General features: G+C 38.7%; 3 protein-coding genes and 1 long non-coding RNA gene across 7 annotated transcripts; 2 read left to right on the forward strand and 2 right to left on the reverse strand.

The window, feature by feature from the left end:
* Nucleotides 1-285: 285 nt before the first annotated feature.
* Nucleotides 286-4510, reverse strand: LOC133480577 (uncharacterized). 2 transcript variants are annotated; one of them, XR_009789313.1, is made up of 4 exons: nt 3956-4510; nt 3729-3883; nt 2432-2738; nt 286-605 (listed from the first exon to the last, which is right to left on the reverse strand). It is a non-coding gene; the product is annotated as an uncharacterized LOC133480577 (long non-coding RNA). The 2 variants fall into 2 exon arrangements; XR_009789312.1 differs by having other exon boundaries at nt 3729-4508.
* pak2b (p21 protein (Cdc42/Rac)-activated kinase 2b) lies at nt 3399-13183 on the forward strand. Of its 2 annotated transcripts, none has more exons than XM_061778812.1 (15): nt 3399-3810; nt 5761-6117; nt 6267-6373; nt 7472-7622; nt 7752-7783; nt 7923-8036; nt 8107-8239; nt 8319-8382; nt 8900-8948; nt 9505-9617; nt 9688-9805; nt 9886-9985; nt 10192-10388; nt 11758-11895; nt 12442-13183. In XM_061778812.1, exons 2-15 carry the CDS (start codon nt 5928-5930, stop codon nt 12526-12528), a joined length of 1593 nt encoding a protein of 530 aa, XP_061634796.1. In that variant the 5' UTR covers nt 3399-3810; nt 5761-5927; the 3' UTR covers nt 12529-13183. The 2 variants fall into 2 exon arrangements, with proteins under 2 accessions (XP_061634796.1, XP_061634797.1); XM_061778813.1 differs by lacking the exon at nt 3399-3810 and adding an exon at nt 4982-5032.
* A 1598-nt stretch (nt 13184-14781) lies between these two features.
* Nucleotides 14782-18400, forward strand: rpp21 (ribonuclease P 21 subunit). The gene is made up of 5 exons (XM_061778835.1): nt 14782-14949; nt 15279-15379; nt 16625-16707; nt 16806-16946; nt 17735-18400. Exons 1-5 carry the CDS (start codon nt 14893-14895, stop codon nt 17839-17841), a joined length of 489 nt encoding a protein of 162 aa, XP_061634819.1. The 5' UTR covers nt 14782-14892; the 3' UTR covers nt 17842-18400.
* aqp12 (aquaporin 12) lies at nt 18246-21167 on the reverse strand. Of its 2 annotated transcripts, XM_061778820.1 has the most exons (3): nt 19988-21159; nt 18652-18768; nt 18246-18522 (listed from the first exon to the last, which is right to left on the reverse strand). In XM_061778820.1, exons 1-3 carry the CDS (start codon nt 20580-20582, stop codon nt 18398-18400), a joined length of 837 nt encoding a protein of 278 aa, XP_061634804.1. In that variant the 5' UTR covers nt 20583-21159; the 3' UTR covers nt 18246-18397. The 2 variants fall into 2 exon arrangements, with proteins under 2 accessions (XP_061634804.1, XP_061634803.1); XM_061778819.1 differs by having other exon boundaries at nt 18246-18768; nt 19988-21167.
* Between the last annotated feature and the right edge of the window lie 52 nt (nt 21168-21219).

Below are 21219 nucleotides of genomic sequence, written 5' to 3' on the forward strand. Positions count from 1 at the left end.
CGCTTCAGAAAGACAGGAAGGTCTGTTATCTGTCATTTTCTTAATTAAAATTGTATGGATCAAATGTACTAATGGTATCAGTACTCGTTATCGGTGAGTACTCGAGAAGGAATACGTGTATCGGTTTGAAAAAAGTATCAAAAAATCGCTAGATAAAACTGCAGTTTTTTTTGTATTATGAACGTTTGCTTTAAATAATATTACTCATACATTTTAAAATTATATAATAAAATGTCTAAAAATAAATCATATACAAAAAGAATATACACAAAGATAATACCAAAATCAAGAATACAAAATAATACACACATTTATTGAATATAACAATAACAATAATATTTAATAGAAAAAAGTACAGAGTGGCAGCTGAGAGGAGATGACCTCAACTCATCTGCAGCAGCGGGAGAGGGCGACTTCCTGAAAATGGTCGCCTCTTCAACTCTGTTGTTTTTCTTCTCGCTTGGAATCTTCTGCTGCTGCATTTGTTGGGTGGATTGCGTTTCTTGTTTCTCCTCGTTGCTTTCGTTAGGGGGACTCGGGAGAGGAAACGGCTTCTTGTGGCTGAGCGCCAAGCTTCCTCTTTTTCTCTCTCCCCTAAAACTTTCCTTCGTGTAGGTCAAACACAGAATGATTCAACCTTAAGTAAGGCGGGATTTAAAAATGATGATGTCAGTGTTTAACTGTTTTTCTATTATTATTATTAACTCAGTGCCTGATAAACATCTACTTGCTTTCCAACTCTAATACCATTGTTAGTACTTAAATTACTCACAAACAGTTAAAAAGTTACAAAATATCGTATTGCGCTTTCAGGTGAAATTTCAGAATGAACCTAAAATCCACTTTAACCTTTAGAGATCTATAATATATATATATAAATATATCTATAATGGAACTTAATTTGACCTTCTCTCTAGGTTAGTTAGTTGATTGGCTGATAGGCTTGGTTCATGGTTGGTAGGTAGGTTCTGGTATGTCAGTATGTTGGGTGGTAGATTGTTATGCTAGTTAGTAGGTTGGTAGGTCGATTCTTGGTTAGTGGGTAGGTAAGCTGGTAGGTAGTTCTAGGCTTGTTGGTAAGTTGGTAGGCTGTTGGGTAGGTTGGTAGGTTGTTATGCTAGTAGGCTGGTTGGTAGGTCAGTTCTTAGGTTGTTATGCTAGCAGCCTGGTTGGTTGGCTGGTTAATAGGTAGGTAGGTCCTAGGCTGGTTGGTTGGTTAGTTAGTTAGTTAGACTGGGTGGTATGCATGTTGGTAGGCTGGTTGTTATACGAGGAGGCTGTTTGGTTGGTAGGCTGGTTAATAGGCTGGTAGGTTGGTCAGTCAGTAGTTGGTCAGGTAGGTAGGAGGGTAGACAGGTATGTTGTTATGCTACTAGGCTGGTTGGTTGGTAGACAAGTAGATTGTAGGTAGGTAGAGAGGTCGGTAGGTCGGTGGGTGGTTTGGTAGTTTTGATCCATGAATGGACAACATTTTGACATGAGACCCAGATGACCCCTCAGAATTTATGAACAGTATCTTGCAATTGCAAGGCTTAATACAGGAACTTCTCAGCGGGATGTGGCCACTGAGTTTAGTTTAGTGACATGAGCGGGTTGCAAAAGAGAAACTGGGAGAGTCACAGAAAGTCATAAAAGTGATGTCATAAAGTTTTGAACCAATTGAAATTTTTGTCATTAGTATAAAATATCTATAATTTTTTTTTTTAACCATCCAAATTCCAGTTTGTTGGCACAAGGCACAGGTTGAAAAAAACCTCAAAAACCTTTTTTCCTCTAGAATGCTTATTTCTTACTCATTCATTCGTTCATTTAAAGGTAATTCTTCTCAATGGTCAGCCGGTGGCATCTTCACTTCTTAAAATCAAAATTGCTTCTTTCATTTGCTCCACTAGAGTGCAGTAAGCCACTAAAGCCTCTTTCAGAAACTAAAGCGTATTTCATGAAATTGCCCCATTGTCCAAAAAATAGCTCAATGACGTAATCAGGTTGTAAACATGAAAAAACTACAAATTTCAAGTATTGAGTCTAGAATGAAAACCTTTTTCCCCAAGTCGTATAATTTGATCCATTAAATAACAAGCAATTTCAAAAAGGTTTTCATGGGTTTCAATTAGCCAAAAGTAGCCACGACAGAGCCAAAAGGTACAATTTGATGGAAACAGTATATGATTGATTACTGATTGATTGATTGCATGTTGGACATGACAAAATCAGACAAAAAAAACACACCCTTGGAAATTTCAGCTAGAGCAAAATTGTTTATAAAAGGGAATCGGGGTGGACACATTTGACCAACAAAGAGCCTGTGGGATCAATTACTGTTTGTGTGTAATTCCAGTAGAGTTTGCCATCTAGTACCAGAATTGCTAATGTTATTATTATGATGGATGATTAACAAATCTGGAGAAAAAGGGAAAAAAAGCACACCCACCTTGACTGGCCTCATCGCTTTCCTCCGCAGTCTGTTCATGACGAGCACGGAAATGCCTCAGCATTGATGAGGTGTTGTTGTAGCCCAGTTGCTTGGCGCACAACAAGCACTTGACCTTAGAATGCAAGAAATGTTTGAATTCATTTTGTAACACATTTCATTACTTACAGACGTTTCATGTGTCGTAACTTATCTGGAGAGATCTGCTCAAAGTGTTGCCACACAAGGGAACCCTTTCTTTTTTTTTTTTTACCAGGCTCCATGGAGAAAGAAGCAACAGTTCCAGACAAATGTTCCGAAAGGAGCACTAAACACACAAAATTCATCGCTTTTTATAACATACACCGTATTCACAAAAAAAGTTAGAGATATCCACGAATGGATGGTGTCATCAGCAGGCTGCTAGACAGACTGGAAGAGTCACAGAAAGGCACACAAGTGGACTTCCTTGCAAATGTTCATGGGTCAAACAACTATGGTAAACTTTGGCAATTGGGCTCCTTTTGAGAGAACAGCAAGTTGTGCAAAAAAGTACTGTAACATTAAACAGTTGCGCATATGCATTAAAACATTTAGAAAAGGTCAAATTAAGGTCACCAGTAAAGGTTATAGTGCAGCTTAGGTTCATCCTGAAATTTCACTCGAAAGCCCAATATCCCAAACTTTTTGTGTGTAGTGTACATAAAATATTATTCTCATCAAATGTTTTTTTTTCTTCTTAATGGTTTGTCAAAGATTTTAACTCTCAAATATAGTACTCATGTATTTTAAATGTTTCTTTTTACCAAAAATATTTAAAAAAAATCCTCAAATATCTAGCTTTTTATTGAAAATATGCAACTTAATTCTTGTCAGTTTACGACTTTTTTTCTTTTTTGAAAATACGACTGGATATGATTTGTTTTTTTGTTTTTTTCTAGAATATAGAAAAACAAGTTAGTGTCACAGGGAGCTATCAAGGCAGGTTGCATCAGAGATACAGAGACTAGAAGAGTCACAGAAAAATGTAAAAATAATAATAAGAAGAAATAAATAAATAGATAGGGGGGGGAAGAAAAATGTACTTAGGTACAGTAACATAGTATACTTGGAAGTATACTTCGTTACTTCCCATCACTAGTCGCTAGTTCCGCTTCTCCAGTCTTCTCGCCATAGCGGAATTACCATCGAAGGGCCCAAAAAGATAGAAGGGGGTGGAAAAAAGTTGCACTGTTTATAGTTGTCACTTTTTTTCTACTTGACTTGACTTATGCCCGAGTTTCAGATGAAGTACTGTACTTTTCTTGGAATTACGAACCTCTTTTAAAGCACCGAGGAAGGATCGAACACGGGCAGTCGAGGAGTTCTGTTCACGTTCCAACTGCCGTGGAAGCTCTCCGGTAAGAATGTGACGAGAAAAGCGGCTTTGTGCTGGATGCTCGGCCGGCCTTCCAACTCAACCCATTCTCCCAACTAAACGACATTTATTTCCGTCTAGTCACCATTACATTATCATATTTGAATGAGTTGTCATAGAGGAGTTACCGTTAGCCGCTTGCTAACTTGTTGTCTGTGGCCAATGAGTTGAGATGCTAACGTTACTCGTCGGCTAAGTTTAGTTATCGAGGCTCACGTGTTAGCTTAGCTTCGAGCTAACGGGCATGCTAACGTCCAGCTAAATGCTAAAGTTAGCTTGAATCTCGTACACTTGTTGGCCATTAAATAGCCGATGCTAACGTTAGCCCGCTAGCCGCCCCTGTTGTACACGAAGGGCACACTTTATCCCAACGGGTCTTTGAAATAAATACTTTTACATATTTAAAAAATATGCAGAGAGAAAGTGTTATTTACGTAGTGAAACAAACCAGATAATTACCGCCATTATTCAATTTGAAGTTATGTGAGCGAATATTGCCTCATTGTTATTCTACCCTGAACTGGCCTGCTAAAATCTCTTTATAAACTACATTATTAATATCCGCCCAACATTCAAGAGGTATTCAAGCGTAACTAAATACAATTGATGTTCGGAAAAACAAGAAAACGAACAGATTTTGTGCTGTCAGCCTTAAAGCTGTTGTTGTCATTCCTGGTAATTGTGTTATTACTGTCAGTCGCCCCCCTCCCCCAAAAGCCTGTCTGTTTGGCCATACTCATGTGATATAGTTCATTTTGACGATTATATAGTGTCCATGTTAGACCTCCCAAAATTGCCTATAGTTGAATCTAAGTATACCCCAAACTGTGATCCAAATACACGTTTATATGATTTTGAACTTTACCTTGAACAATAAAAGGCTTTACAGATTCAGAAAAAAATGCACTCAGTGTGAAGACCTTCGGGTCAGTGTAAGCTGCTTTTTCACAACCAGTAAAAATACCCGTTACATCTTTCCTATTATCCATTTCATTGTGTTTTTGACTCAGTGATAAATCATTTTTAAAATGCATGATAGGCAGTATCGCAGTGGCAAACGACTCTATACACTTATCATACATCATATTGAGCGAGCTGTTACCACCGAATCAGCTGTTAATTTCCACCAGGGCAAAAGTGAGCCAGACCTTTTCTCTGCATCATCTTGAGAGGTTGACTACCTTGCTGTCTCAGGCATCAACCTCGTAAGTGTGTTGTTGTTGTTTGCAAATAGTTTTGTGTAGGTACAATGTTCTACAGAAAAAAATTGCGATTAAGTGAGTTCACGAATGGATGATGGTTTTACTGTGTCCAGTGGTGGGAAGTAAGAAATTACAAATATACTTTATTACTTAAGTAGCTTTTTTAGGTATCTATACTTCACTTGAGTATTCATTTTTCTGATGACTTCTGAAAACAGATATAGGAACTCTATTTTGTCAAGAAAGACTCGTTGCAAATGGAGAATTAACACATTCACTGCCACTGACTGCTTTAGAAGTCAAATATCCATTTTAACTGGGAGGGCTGGCACTGAATGAGTTAATGTCAATAATGCAACAGATTCACAGAAGTAAGATATTCCCCATCCATGGCCAAATGCGTTGTCTTGTGCCAGCCTAAAAACCACCAGCTACATGCGTTAAAAAATTCTTCGTCCAATCTAAAAAAAGCCCATACAAGTCATCAAAACAGGTGTGCTGTACAATTGACAATAAACATTCATTTTTACTTGAAGCAAGCAACTTCATTTTAAACATATTAAAACACACACCAAAAATTCCAACTACATGGCAGAGTGTACTTTTTTACTTAATCTTTACAATCTTATGAAGTGTTGGTGTTGGATAATATAAACAAGCCCGGGTTATTTCTAAGGCTACGAATATCACATGTGTAACCAACCATATTTTGTTTTTTTTCTTATGTATAGTTCTACCTTCCTCTCGTGCCTGCACATCCTGCGGTGGTGCATGAGCACACGTGTGCTTCAGGGCTGCTCCCTCTCCGCTTGCCGCCCTGTCCGTCCTCGCCCCCCCGCCCCCGCCCCATCCTCCTCATCTCCTGTGAAAACAACAAAAACAAACTCTTGTGTGAGCAATGTGCGACAACAGCGACCCCGAGGACAAGCCCCCTGCCCCGCCGGTCCGCATGAGCAGCACCATCTTCAGCACCAGCTCCAGTAAAGACTCGCTGTCGGCGAACCACAGCTCCAAGCCGCTACCGTCGGTACCAGAGGAGCGAAAGCCTCGTAGCAAGATCATCTCCATCTTTTCCGGGGCGGAGAAAGGTTAGTGGGAGCAGAAAAAGCAGAGAAAGTAAAAAGTCATTGGGTTGGTTGTTAACACATTCACTGCCATTGACGGCTTTAGAAGTCAAATATCCATGTTAACTGGGAAGGCTGGCAGTGAATGAGTTAAAAATGCTTGCCACTTTCAGGCGGAAGAAAGAAAGATCGAGACAAGGAGCGACCGGAGATTTCGCCGCCTTCCGATTTTGAACACACCATACATGTTGGCTTTGATGCTGTCACGGGGGAGTTCACTGTGAGTAGGACTCTTTTCTTAAAGCCGCACGTTACAACAGGGGGTTCCTCATCTTGCACCAGAGTCAAAACATAGCGTATTCTATAACAAACCTAAGCTAACACAGTAGTACATTTTGTATTACTTTTTGTGCCAAGTGATGGTGTTATCTTACATTCATCACCGCAAAATGTTGTACATTGAACCCCCCCGTTTACTCCAGGGGATATGTTCCAGACCCACCTGCAATCTGTATGGAGACCAGATTTGAAAACAATAGTTTTACCCCTCTCACAGACTTTAAACAATTTAAACCTATTCAGACATATTAAAAGACCTCTTTAAAGTATTCCTTAGCACCTATTCTCAGTCTGTCCCTCACCCAGTTCTCCAAATATAAGGCGAAGCATGCTGTTTATTTATTATTTGTCACTCCAAGTTGAAGTTTGAAGTGTATATGAATATTTAAACACCAACATGCTCAACCAAGCCATATAATTTAATCTAGGTTAATGCTAACATGTAATGCAAAACACAATGTATAAGATAAAAGAAAGTAACATAGATGTTACGGTAATTATAAACCTTCCAACATTTGCTACGTTACACACACAGAGCAACAACACATTACCAACAGAACATGCAATGGTCGGTGCAGGCAAAAAGTGGTACGAGACTAAAGGCGCGCAACTCTAAATTCCGACTAGCCTGTAAAAACGATCGCTTAACAATGTGCAATATAGCGGGGGCACAGATGAAGAACTGTGATACAGCGGGTACACTGTACATGGATTTAAAAAGCGTCTGTATGGCTGTACCATTGTCCCAGATTATCGCAGTACTCGTCACTTTAAACCGCATACACTCCTTGAAGTCTCAGTGCCCTTTGCACAATGGTCATTGCACCGGACTATTGCGATATTAGCCATTCGAACTGAGGACTCTGCATCTTTTTGCACAATTGTTGTTGTTTTTTGTCAATGTCTTTATGTCTCCAAAGTGTTCTGTAAATTGACTGTCTGTTGTACTAGAGCGGCTCCAACTACCGGAGACAAATTCCCTGTGTGTTTTGGACATACTTGGCAAATAAAGATGATTCTGATTCTGATTCTGATTCAGGGAATGCCGGAGCAGTGGGCTCGGCTACTCCAGACCTCGAACATCACCAAGTCGGAACAAAAGAAGAACCCGCAGGCCGTGCTGGACGTCCTCAAGTTCTACGACTCCACAGGCAACGGGCGGCAGAAGTACCTCAGCTTCTCATCTTCTGGTGAGTCTCTCAACACAAGCCATCCTGAGTAGTCTGTGTGTGTGCGCGGTGTGCGTACACAGGAAACGTGTGAACTCATATGACACGGCAAAATAGTTGTGAAGCACTTTTCATTTTGTTCATTTATAGAAAAAGAAGCATTCACTCCAGGGCCACAGTCTGTAAGTATATCGAGACTATAACTGAGAGTGCTCAGAGACAAACATTCATGCTAATGCTATTACGTGCTTAAAAATTATTAGGACAAATAATCTGGTTAACTATAATAACCTTGGTCTCTTTTCGTTTGATCAAATCCAGCCAGTCAAAAAAGGCGCCGAGCCAACATCCCCGACTATCAAAGCCATTGACGACGACGATGACGACGAAGCCCCGCCTCCCGCCGTGGCTCCCAGACCGGAACATACCAAGAGTGTAAGGCGACAACGGATTGTAAAATTAAACCTATTTTCTGTGTGATGTTTTTTGTGTGCGTGTGACCCAGGTGTACACGCGCTCCGTCATCGACCCCCTCCCCGCGCCCAGCCTGAGCACGGACGGCGATGCGGCGTCCAAGGCCACCGACAGACAGAAGAAGAAGGGCAAGATGTCGGATGAGGAAATCATGGACAAACTGAGTAAACCTCATTCTCGCACCCCTTCTTGTCGTGACACACTAAAAAAAAAATCATTCCCGTTTCACTCTCTCCTTCATAGGAACTATAGTCAGCATTGGCGACCCCAAGAAGAAATACACCAGATATGAGAAAATTGGGCAGGGGTGAGTAGTGTATTAGTCCCGGGAAATAAATTGAGATGCCAAGATTATTCCGTTCCAGGCCCTTAAAACCACAATTCTCACACACAGTGACGTACAGTAAGCCCTCGTTTATCTCAGCGATGGGTGAACTCCACGAAGTAGAACCACATATTTTTTTTCTTATTTATACATATTTTAAAGCTGTATGAACCTCACGGGACTCTTATTAGTCTTGCCCACACGCCTATTAACATCTATCATACTCTTATAAGCACTTTCTATATTATTGAGAATTGATTTTACTGTATCTATTATTTTGTTTGAGCCTTTAATTCGAGAATTTACTACTTTCGGTTTGCGGTACCAAATGTGAGCTGAGTTGTGACTTTCAAACCGAGATGGATACCGAACATTAACTTTTGACGTATATTTGAGGAGATTGACTACTACGGTGCTTCATTTAGAACCATCCTCATGGCATGTAAACACATCGTGATGAATGGGCTGTGATTAATGTGTTGTTTGTCTGCTCTTACAGAGCTTCTGGAACAGTCTTCACTGCCATCGACGTTGCCACAGGACAAGAGGTGATCAGAGCAAATACAGCATCTTCTGACTGACTTGTCATTCAAAACCATAAAACTACTGATGAGTAATGATAATTACCCTAGTATTCGACCACAACGTCATATTACTCGTCGCAAAGTAATACTTAATTGGTGCATATGATGGGAAGTATTTTAGAAAATCTAAAACTACATTATACCTTTATACATATGTTTGTTTTTTTAAGAGCAAAACACAGGTCACTTTTATTTGGAGTACGTATGCATTCGTATGTGTCATAGCTGAGATATCATCTTTTTCCTTCTGACATTTTTGTACACTGTTTTTAATTTAATTCAAAAAGACAGTTGTTTATGGTACATATCAATACACAGCATCATAGAGAATTGGAGGATGTTCCTGTCGAATGTTGAGGTCGTCTACAACCGTGGATTTGTTTTTTCTTGTCTCTTAAAGATGTCAGGCATACTGTAATTACATTGATGTGTAACTACTGGTAGTGACTGTACAATCACCACTACGGAACACAAACAGTTAGATGTGCAAGCTTCAAGTGTTTATGTTGCCTGTTTTTAGGTGGCCATTAAACAGATCAACCTCCAAAAGCAGCCCAAGAAGGAGCTGATCATCAACGAGATCCTGGTGATGAAGGAGCTCAAGAACCCCAACATTGTCAACTTCCTCGACAGGTGACACCCACACTGGATAATATACGACTTTCAAAAGAGCATGTCATGTGATAAACTGTGTGCGTTTCAGTTTCCTGATGGGGGAGGAGCTGTTTGTGGTGATGGAGTACCTGGCGGGAGGCTCACTCACCGACGTGGTCACGGAGACGTGCATGGACGAAGCCCAAATAGCCGCCGTGTGCAGAGAGGTGTGCCGTCGCACGTCGGTAATAAATGAAAAAAAAGGAGTAATAATAATAACAGTTAGCTCCCACCTTACTCTCCGCAGTGTTTACAAGCGTTGGACTTCTTGCACGCCAACCAGGTCATTCACAGAGACATTAAAAGTGACAACGTGCTGCTCGGCATGGACGGCTCCGTCAAGCTGAGTGAGTTGTTATGAAGTATGTTGTTATGCTGACAACCCTTTATTGAGCCAAAGCAATACAAGTTATCATTCTGGTAAAGCTCTGTTTGAGCAACTATGTGAAATTGGATAAATTCCCAGCAGATTATCTCGCACAACACCGTAATGGTTGAGAATCACTGGAGTAGTGTGATGTGTGTGTGTAAACGTGTGGTATCCTCTCCGCAGCCGACTTCGGCTTCTGCGCCCAGATCACTCCGGAGCAAAGCAAGCGCAGCACCATGGTGGGAACGCCCTACTGGATGGCCCCCGAGGTGGTGACCCGCAAGGCCTATGGGCCCAAAGTGGACATCTGGTCGCTGGGTATCATGGCCATCGAGATGGTGGAGGGAGAGCCCCCCTACCTGAATGAGAACCCGCTACGAGTGAGTAAAAGGACCTTTCACACAGGAGATCAGAGACATGAGAGAAGATCCGGCATTTATCCGCCTTTGCCTTTTACATTGATCATAGCAAAGTGGGATACGTGCATCAAATTCTTAGGACATGCTGTGAAATGTATGCTACTTTGCCCAAGACACTACCTCAGAAGGCGGACAATTCTTGGGTCGATGTTGCCATTTTTACAGAACAACAAGTGGTTTTGTATTCTCACATAATTTTGTATGAAATGTATCACAATTCACCCAAGACGCTAACTTCAGAAGTGGGAAAATTTCTTGTCAGCGCCATTTATACAGAACACCGACATGGGGGAAAATGCAGGATATGACATCTAGTGTGAAAGGGGCTTTATAGTCCTTTAAAATGCTAGGAAGTGTTTTTTTAAAATATACTTTTTCATTTTCATTCATATTCATTTTTCTTAAAAAAAATATTTTTTTTCTCAAACTGCAATGGCCTATTGTTTTTACAACATATAAAATATTTCTCAAAATTATATATAAATTCCCAAAATGTATACTTTTTCTTCTTCAAAATGAGATAATATAAAAAACTTTTTTTTTTTAATTTTGTAAATTTTCCTAAAAAAATACACAAAATTAATTTAAAAAAATATATAACTTCTCGATTGTTAAAAACTTTTTTGAACTCTTCTAAAAATTTACTTATTTTCTCAAATGTGAATTAATTTTTTTCTCTTAATAGATTATTTTTATTTACAAACTTTAGAACCTTTTCTCAAACTAAACAACACATGTTGACTGTATTCTTAAAGTGTTGACTTTATTCTAGAAACTATGCACTTTTCCACTCAATATACTTTAAAATTTTTAAATATGGAAAGTTTTTCCTCAAAGCACGCTGTTGTGAAATGTTCCTCGAAAATATTTTTGGGGAAATATATACTATTTCTCAAAAATATATAGAATTTATTTCTCTAAATGTACTTTTTTGTTGAACTTTTTTTCTCTCCTGTATATGAGACGACTTTATGTAGAAAATACTAAAATATTTTTTACCCCCCCAAAAATATCAAAACATTTTCCTCAAAAATATAAAAAAATGTTTCCAAGAGGCTATATAATCTTTTGTTGTGAAAGGTCCTGAGTGTAAGTGGACTATAATGTGAAAAGTTGAATTCGATTCCTTTTTTGACACCTTTATCCATGGAATGATTTCTCCTTGCTCATTGGTTTAGGTACTGTCAAGAAGTAGCCCCTGTTAAGGCGCTTACACACTGCACTTGGGTCTTGTGGCAGTCACCGTGACGTAGGGCGCAGGACGGCACCTTTCTCGGTTTGAGTTGATTCCGTTGAAGTGATCGCACTGCGGCGTGTTCCTGTCTCTCAGGCCTTGTATCTGATCGCCACCAACGGGACGCCCGAGCTGCAGAACCCCGAGAAGCTGTCGCCGGTCTTCCGAGACTTCCTCAACCGATGCCTGGAGATGGACGTGGAGAAGCGAGGCGGCGGGAAAGAGCTCCTGCAGGTTTGTCGTTAGGGCCCCACTGTTGTTCATCATTAGAATTCTGACAAATCACGTTGCTCTTTTTAGGGACCTCAACGCGCTGAAAACACACCAATGTTTGTGTCCGAGTAAAAAAAAATATATATATTTTTTAAAGGGGTCCTGGATAGTATTTACAATGGTTGATTTTAAAAATAAAATAATAATTCTTTCAAATGTGTCCATTTTATTTATAATTGATTAAATTACAATTCACCAATTGTTTAATTACATGTAATGTATATATCAATTTGTTTATATTGCAATGCTTTTGAGAATGAACCCATCAAATACATTTGAGAATGAACCCATTAAAAAGACCAATTAATGCAACCGTTATAACAGGACTCGATAATGTAAATGCTTGGTGGACCCAATTAAAGAACAGAATGGGGCGCATGTGAAAATGTGATGCTCATTTGAAGGATTGGCCATGCCAAAAAAAAAAGGTTGTGAGGTCATCGCTAATCGCTTCTTGCACCTTTTAATTTGTACTCTTTGTTTTTTGGTTTTTTTTCTTGGACGTAGCATCCCTTCCTGAAGCTGGCCAAGCCGCTGTCCAGCCTCACGCCGCTCATCCTGGCCGCCAAGGAGGCCATGAAAGGCAATCGTTAAGAAGACCACACACACACCACGTGCCAACCGTTTCAAATTTGTGCCAGACTGAAAGTAAAAAATGAAATCAAATAAAAAATCACTGTGAAGAAGACCAAAACATGTCAAGCATGAAAGACACGGGTGCGTGCACACACACACACACACACACACACACACACACACACACACACACCATTCGCTGTCCATATGAAGTCTGACAAACTCTGGTTAGGACTGGGCTTGTATTTAATGAAGATGATGCCTCGTTCTAGTTTTTAGTGTTATTGTCATTTTTTTTAATCGACTGCCTTAAACAAATGCAAAAGTGTTGTCTAATGTATTGTTGATTTGTGTCCCTCCTGTGATTTGTACTACCTTTTTGTAATTTTACCTTTCTCCGCTCTGTCAGCGTCTTTGTAGTTCTTTTGATACTTGAATATCTCTTTCTCTCTTTCTGTCTCTCATTCTATTTCATTCGACTGCTTTTATAGGAAACATTTCAAGAGCACGATGGTGTCTTTCTGTTGAATTCACACACACTCACACGACAGAGCTACTGTACCACGTTAGTCCTTTGATAGCAGAGGTGCACCTTACAGGAAAGTTCATTTTACATGGACAGGGTTTATATTTTCTTCTCTATTTGTTGATATTAAAAATGGAAAAATTGTTACCCAAGGTCTGTCATTTGTGTCCAACCAATCTGGTGATGACTTCCCCAAATGTGATTACAGTGGACCACCGCATAGTCGCAGTTCTGCACTCACAAATTTACGTATCCTATTTTATTTTACACTTTTTTCTTTTCTTCTTTTTGGGGGGGAACCAACCCTGTAAATGCTTACTCGAGGTTTATCCCTACTTATTCAAAAAATCTTTGAGTTTGTTTTCCTTAAAAAACATGCCAGTTTGTTCTCAAAAAATATTGTTTCCTCAAACATACGACTTTTCTGTGAGGAAAAAAAAAACATTTCACTAGATATACTCGTCAAATAGCCAATTTTTTCACACACAAAAAAAGCACCCAAAGACGTGCTTTTTCATCAATAAGACAACTTTTTTTTTGCTGAAGTGAAAAGGATTTAGCTCAAATAAAATATTTTCTCAAAATTATTATTTTTTTTTAAATAAAATTGCCTTTCCTTTAAAATTTTCCCCTAAATTACACTTTCTGACAAATTCCTTTTTGGTCAATATTTCCCTTCTCGCTCAAAAAAATGACTTTTTTTTTCCTCCCTCAAAAAATGACTTTTCCCCCCCTCAGAATTTAACATTCCTCAAATAACTTGAAATATGTATTTTTTCCCGCCTAAAAAAATATGAATAAATTTGTTTTCTGAAAAGTGCTTTAAATGACTTTTTGGTCAATATATACTTTCTCTCTCCAAAAAATATTTGTTCCCTGCTAAGAATTTTAACTTTTCTCAAAACTATCGAAATATGTATTTTCCCTAAAAAAATATAAATTCTATTTGTTCCTGAAAAGTGCTTTTAAAAAAAAAATATATATAAGTATACACATTCTCCACAAAATATAAGAATTTTGTTCTGAGAATTTATTTCTTTAAAATAAATGTAACAACTTTTTGATACTGTGTATGTATATATATATATATATATATATATATATATATATATATATCTCAACGATTATTAGGAGAGAAGTCAAATCCTTTAGGCCACAGGTGTCAAAGTGGTGGCCCACGGGCCAGATCCGGCCCACCACATCATTTTATGTGGCCCGCGAAAGCAAATCAAAATTGTTAATTGTGTTCTGGTGTAATAACATTGAGATACTTGCAAGCATTTTTTTGTGACTAATCCCACTTTGAAAAGATATGTAATAGTTGAAAAACATGTTCTTATAGGCTTCTAATTTCAAAACTGGTTATTCATCAATGTGTCGCGTATACTGTATGTAATTTCTTGAGGTAATCTTTCATTTATATGGGTTCACAGTCGTAGCGGCCCTCCTGGGGAAGTCATAACTACGATGTGGCTCGTGACAAAGATGAGTTTGACATTAAGCCATTTTCAAATGACACTATAGCCATTAGTTTACCATTTATGCTGCTCGAGATATTATATTGCAAACTGGAACAGTGAAAATATACTTCTTTCACTGGAAAATCTGTGCACAAAATGAGTGCAGCAACTTCTAGCGTATGAAAGTGAATGGCTTGCAGTAATACCCAATTTTCTGCTTGTAAATTATTTCAAGACATTATTTTGAAATTCTCTTCGTTTGTTAGCTTTGCGCTTTTATTTTGAAATAAATAGGCGGAAGCTGTGGGAACGCAGAGGGGGCGAATAAAACGCAGCTGGTGCTCGGTGACGAAAACAGACTTCAACTCTTCGCTGATTTCACAGCATTGACGTGTAATGTCTGCACAGGTGAAGGATAAAGAAGCATACCAAAGACTGAATTACCTCTACCAGGTGAGTGGAAACATTCGGAATCGAAACGTGTTAGCTAACCGCTAATTGTTCGGTTTTCCTTCCAGCGTGTTATTGGGTACGTTCGGAAATTAAATATAATAACCCTCTCACTGCACTCTGAGAGTGCATTGTTCAGAGAGGCAGAGTGCGCTCAATTTTCTATGACTTTTCGAACGAGCGTTTTGGCCTCTGGCGGGGATACGACAATACGTCCGCCATATTGAATGTGTCAGTTCTGCCTGTAATTAATTGGTCTCGTCCTGCCTAGAGCGGCGGGAGTTAGTGAATTTCCGAGCTTACCCCAAACCTTTCTTCCTCGTTTTCGACAGGCTGCTCATTGCGTTTTGTCCCAAAACCCTGACAATGTGGAGCTGGCTCGTTTCTACTGCTTTACTCAGCGGACCATCGCAAGACGTCTTGTTCTGCGACAGTAAGTAGCCCCAGAAAATGTACTCGTTTGTCGTGAATGAAAACGTCACTTCCTGTATTTAGAACCCCCCCGCCACACAAGAAAAAAAAAACTATCAATGATTTATTTGATTGCGCTCAACAGCTGTGACTGTGTCAAAGTTATCATATTTTTATAAAGGCAAAATGATTCTTTTACTGGATCTCATTAGATTCTGCAATTAATACTAGGTGTACAGCCACATTTGAAAATGTAAAAATATACACTGACATTCAGGATTCAAGACTCGACAGACCTTTTCCCACCCTGAAAAAAATTTGACTGTTCTCAAAATTTTATACTTTCTCGAAAATATGCAACTATTTTCTGTGAACCTATTTATTTTTATGTAAAAAAAAAAAAAACTTTATAATATCTAACATTCCCTCCTCAGAAGTATAGAATTGTTTATTAAATGTTACACTTTCAAAAATGATTATTATTCTCAAACTAAACTACTTTTTACGTGATTGGCTGGCAACCAGTTCAGGGTGTACCCCGCCTCTCGCCCGAAGATGGCTGGGATAGGCTCCAGCACGCCCGCGACCCTAGTGAGGAGAAGCCAAATGGAAGATGAATGAATAAACTACTTTTTTTTCTCTTAATATGCACTTCTCAAAAATCTCCCTTTCTTGCTTAAAAAAATAGGAGACTTATTTATAATATGCAACTTTTTCTCTCCCCAAAAAAATATTTTCCCTCATGTAGAGCGTTTCCCTCAAAAATACAAAAAAGTCTCAATTATGCACTTGTTACATATTCAGTTTTCCCACAAAAAATATTCTATTTTCTGTGAAAAAAATGAATTCCTTTAAAATGACTTTTAATAAAAAAATAAATATTCTCAAAGATATACAACCTTTTTTTCTCTAATATGTATTTTGAAAATATTAAATCAAAAAATATAGGAAATTTTTTTTGTCCAAAAATGTAGAACTTTATTTTGCTTAATTATACAACTTTTCTTGCTCAAAAATACTTTTCTAAAAATATTTGTATTTCTTGAAACTTCAACTTTTTTTCATCTGAAATATACAACTAGTTTGTTTGACTTTTATCTTATAATATATTGCCTTTTTTTTCTACTTAAAATTACCTTTCTCAAAAAATACTTCTTCCTCAAACATTTGTTTCCCTCATTCAAGTAGTGTATACACACATTCTTTCTCAAAAATATACCACCTTATTATAATATCCCAACTTCAGTGTAATTTTTAATTTCTGCAGAGATCCATCTGTGAAAAGAACAATATGCAAGAAGTGTTGCTCCCTGCTCATCCCGGGTTTAACAGCAACAACCAGACAACAACGTAAGCCGCACTTGACGTTCCCTGTCCACCTAAAAGAATCAGTGAAACTGGACGATGTTGACTCCCAGTAACTTTTATTACGGCTGCGTCTCTGCCAGGGAAAAGGGGGAAAAAGAGTCGCTTCACGGTGCTGCGCTGTCTCAGTTGCAAGCAGAGCAAGACGCTATTGAATGACCCAGATTATTGCTTGTGGCAGGACCGTCCGGAGGCTCAGGCTCAGCCACAACAAAAACAACCGGGTACGAACTCATTCTTTAATATAAAGCGGCACCTTGACTTATGAGTGAATTTATGTATTTATTTATTTTCTGCGGCTTTAAGCTGTTTATTGCCACTCCAAGTTGACGTTTACTGTCAAACCAATCATAGAACTTGGAAAATTACATGTTGTGCATTTAAAAACAATCGCATACCTTAGCCTTTTGTCCGCTAGCTTAATGCGAAAGCATATATAATCCTTTAAGCAAGTGATATTTGAACACAGTGCAGCAACACATTTAGACATTCAATAGAACAGTACTCACAGTATATTCTTTATCCTCTGTGACGAGCTGAGACGTCTATACTTTACAGACGCCCATGTACAGTACTGTCTTATACTGCGCCCCTGGTGGCCAAGGTGGGTAGCAGCACAATGTGCATTGAATTTAATGAAAGTGTTACAACTGTTTGATGTTGAATTCTATTATTTAATTACTGTATTTTTTTTTTTTAGCAAGTACAATATTACGGAGTGCTATTTTTCTCACGCACACAAAAACATTTTTGGTTAGTTTATTTTTGGGGAGGCTGGAACGGATTAATGGCCTTTCCATTCATTTCAATAGGGAAAGAGAAGAGTGATTTGAGTTACGCGTACGACCACGGAACAAATTAAACTCGTATCTCAAGACACCACTGTATATTGAAACAATTTTCCTTGTTGAAATCAATTGAAATGCCATTCATCTGTTAGAGTACTTACATGTGAGTAATTGTAATATACATGTATTGGAACACTTACATTTCTGTTATTTTCGATCCGCAGATGAAGGTGCCTCTGGTAGAAATCAGCCCAAAAAGACCAAACCTGACCGGTCTAATTGTTCCAAAGCCAGCACAAGTGCTGCCACTACGAAGCAGATGCCTCCGTGAAATCACATCAGGCAATTTTACAAACTCTTTTGTTGTACCACAACTGAAAAATACAGTTGTATTTATTTCAGTCCACTTTAATGTTGACTTGAACTGCTGAGGGTTACTGTAATTCTTGATGTCCCACATCACAGATGGGGAGCCTGCAAAAAGATGCAATTTGTTTCATTTTTAAAATTTATTTGAAAATCTAATAACTTTTTTCTCAAAAGTATAACATCCTTCTCTTAAAAAGATTTTCATTTTTTTCCTCATAAATGTACAACTTTTTCAAGAAAATATACCGAATTCATTTGTGAATTATTATTGGGGGGGTTTTTTTTCACTGAAAATTTCAGCTATTCACTGTTTTTGTGCTCAGGCAAAAGCAAAGACTCTGCACCCCTGTCCAACATGAATACATATGGGATTTCATTTGTTATTTATTTTATTGAAAACAACCAGCAAATGTTTTGTATTGACATTTTCCCCAGAATTGTGCTAACTTTTTTTTGTTCTTGGTGTCATGTGGCCTTTTGAAGGGTGTATTGCTATAAAATAAAATGACAAATGTCGTTCATTTCTTCTTTTCTTTTTCTCCTCCTTTGGGCACACGGAAACGCGTCTTGTGAAAATAGAGCAGGTTCTTGGCAAAGATCCTTGGGATGTGGCCCATGTACAGGAGGAGGGCCAAGATCATTCCTGGAAAGCACACAGATTCACACTTGATGGGTGGGCAAGCATTCCGAAAACCCAACGATTTGTGTACAATCCATTGATAAGCCCCTTTTCCATAAAGTCTTCTCTTTAATGCGTGTGAGTGCTGTTTACCTGTGATTGGGGCCAGCCAGTAGACAAGAGCGTATTCGGTGAAAGTGAATCCAGGACAATGAAAAGTGAGCCCGTAAGCTAGCGAAGGATTGACGTAACCTGACGTGTAACCTTTGGCTGCAAACGGACAAATATCATGTTATTTCATCAAAACTTAAAAATGAAATCTTGCTTTTCATGCTGAACTGAACTGAACATAAAAATACACTGAGATTTGAAGTGCAAATATTTTTAATTCTCATTTACATTTATTTAAATTATATGCTTGCAAAAATATGTGACTATTTTCAATAATCTTTTTTCATAATATATTTTTTTCCCCCCCTCAAACAATATGGAATTTTTTTCCCCCTCTAAATCATACAACTATTTTCCTCAAATATTTATTTCTTAATAATGGCTTTTTGTCTAAAAAAAAATTACATTTTATCCTCCAAAAATGTACTTTTTTTTTGAAAATGTACATTCTGAGAAAACCTCACAAATATCACTTTTTATTTCTCCTGAAAATATACTTTTTCTCAAAATGTGAAAAATAACCTTAACTATGAAACGACTTATTCTAAAAGGATATAAAACTTTAAATAGAAAAAAAAATACTTTTTTCCTCAACATTTTTCTTAATAAAAAATATTAATTTTTACTCAGAAATACATAACTTTTTAAAATAAACATTTCCTGAAACTAAGACTTAAAAAATTATAACTTTTTTCACCATAAACATTTTTCTCCCAAAAAATCTCTAAAATCTACAACTTTTTTAAAAACAAGTTACACTTCCAAAAATATATATTTTCCAAATCAAAGATGTGCCTTTTTTTCCCCCCTCTAACATAAAGCTTTTTTTCCTGTCAAAAAATATAAAATGTACAACTGTAAATAAAACTTGACTTTTCTAAAAAGACATGTATACAAATATTTTCAAAAAAATAGTAGTTTTCACAAATGTTTTTTTTCTCTCAAATCACTTATTCTCAAAAATATACCTTTTTTCAAATAGTTTGACTTTCTACACAAATACTTTTTTTCTCTATGATTTAAAAAAAAAAAATCTGATATACGTACCACTTTTTCCTCAAACATAGGGCATTTTTTTTCTCTAACAATTCACACACTTGACCTTTTGACAAATATTTTTTTCCTAAAATGTATGACTTTTTTTTCCTCCTCATAAGCTGTTTTCTCTAAAATATGACATTTTTAAGTAAAAAAAATATACAACTATTTTTGTCTACAATCTACAACTTTTTTATAACTGACTTTTATTTGAAAGGAAGACTTTTGTAATAATAACAAAAAAAGACTTTAAATAAATATAGTTGGTACACCCACATACCTGTGTGTGACAGGAAGGTGAGCAGCGCGGCTCCGAACAGCACCCGGATGAGGGCGGCCCTCCGTCTCAGCAAGAGGTGCGCCAGGTGAAAGAGGAGCGCGCACACCCCCTCGGTGAAGAAGCCATGCGTCGGCGAGACCAGCAGCGAGGTGCTGCACTCCCTGGCCATCAGGTTCTTGATCATGTGCATGTCGGTCAGCTCCAGACTCCAGTAGTACTCGGCCGCCGACTTGGCCAGGTGGGCCCCCAGGAAGTGGGATGCGACGGCCAGGACGGTGGCGGCCGGCGCGGCGTCCAGCTGGAGGAACCTCAGCACGCTCACGCTGGGGTTCCCCGAATGATCTCCGCAGACCGCGCCGTGGACCAGCAGCACCGCCGACAACACGGTCAGCGTGACGTCCGGGCCCAAGCCCCCGGCCCACTCGCCCACCTCCACGATGGTTTGGACCTCCAGCCTGCACGCCACCAGCATGAACGACGACGACAACTCGGACAGGAAGGCGAGCCGAGGCCACTTTTTCAGCAGCGTCCGCGTGGAGGCCGCCAAAACCACACAGGCCAGGAAGTAGCCCAGAGAGGCGTTGAGTCCCGACATGGTCGCTGAGGGTTCTCTCTGCTCTGACAACGTGGCGGACGCAAAGACGCGCGCTTCTTATCAGACTCGGCAGGCCGCTAACACCTGCCAAAATACACACGGGCCTTTTTGCAAGGTCAGGTCAACGAGCAGGTCACAAAATTAACATCCAATAATCAAAGTTTCATACTTCCTCTCCAGTGTTACTATGGAAAGCTGTTTGAGGTCTGTGTACTAGCCACTGAGAACTAGAGTGGGCTAACTCCATTTTTAGTTCTATGGGTGCAATAACATCGGGGATTTATATCGTGGTTATATAATGATTTTGCCTTGGATCATATTGCTTGGACATTGAACTGGGGTACCGTCATCACCTTGAGTTTCATAGCTCACATTTTGGGATGTTTTTGCAGGAGAAGGCAGCTTTTATGGGTGCCGCCATCTTGGAAATGGGAGTTGGCAGGAGTGCAATAAAAAGATTGCCCCCACCCCCCTATATGTCAAAAGTGGAACAAAACCTTGATAAGTTAGCCCACTCTTGTTCTCAGTGGCTCAATTCAGCGCACTAGTAGGCTCTTTGTCCTCACTATTAGGACAACTACATCATACTAGTGAGGTAAAACTGAACTAGTTGACAACTTGGAGTACCAGTGGAGCA

Source organism: Phyllopteryx taeniolatus, chromosome 7, assembly GCF_024500385.1.
Source record: "Phyllopteryx taeniolatus isolate TA_2022b chromosome 7, UOR_Ptae_1.2, whole genome shotgun sequence".
NCBI classification, from domain to species: Eukaryota; Metazoa; Chordata; class Actinopteri; order Syngnathiformes; family Syngnathidae; genus Phyllopteryx; species Phyllopteryx taeniolatus.

Bases quoted from the DNA above. Each gene is read 5' to 3' on its own strand.
- pak2b (XM_061778812.1), top strand. From the start codon at position 5,928: ATGTGCGACAACAGCGACCCCGAGGACAAGCCCCCTGCCCCGCCGGTC. The intron at 9,806-9,885 runs GTGTGCCGTCGC...TACTCTCCGCAG, and splicing joins TAGCCGCCGTGTGCAGAGAG to TGTTTACAAGCGTTGGACTT. The intron at 10,389-11,757 runs GTGAGTAAAAGG...CCTGTCTCTCAG, and splicing joins TGAATGAGAACCCGCTACGA to GCCTTGTATCTGATCGCCAC.
- rpp21 (XM_061778835.1), top strand. From the start codon at position 14,893: ATGTCTGCACAGGTGAAGGATAAAGAAGCATACCAAAGACTGAATTAC. The intron at 14,950-15,278 runs GTGAGTGGAAAC...CGTTTTCGACAG, and splicing joins GACTGAATTACCTCTACCAG to GCTGCTCATTGCGTTTTGTC. The intron at 16,947-17,734 runs GTACGAACTCAT...TTCGATCCGCAG, and splicing joins GCCACAACAAAAACAACCGG to ATGAAGGTGCCTCTGGTAGA.
- aqp12 (XM_061778819.1), bottom strand. From the start codon at position 20,582: ATGTCGGGACTCAACGCCTCTCTGGGCTACTTCCTGGCCTGTGTGGTT. The intron at 18,769-19,987 runs GTATGTGGGTGT...GTCCGTTTGCAG, and splicing joins CACCTTCCTGTCACACACAG to CCAAAGGTTACACGTCAGGT.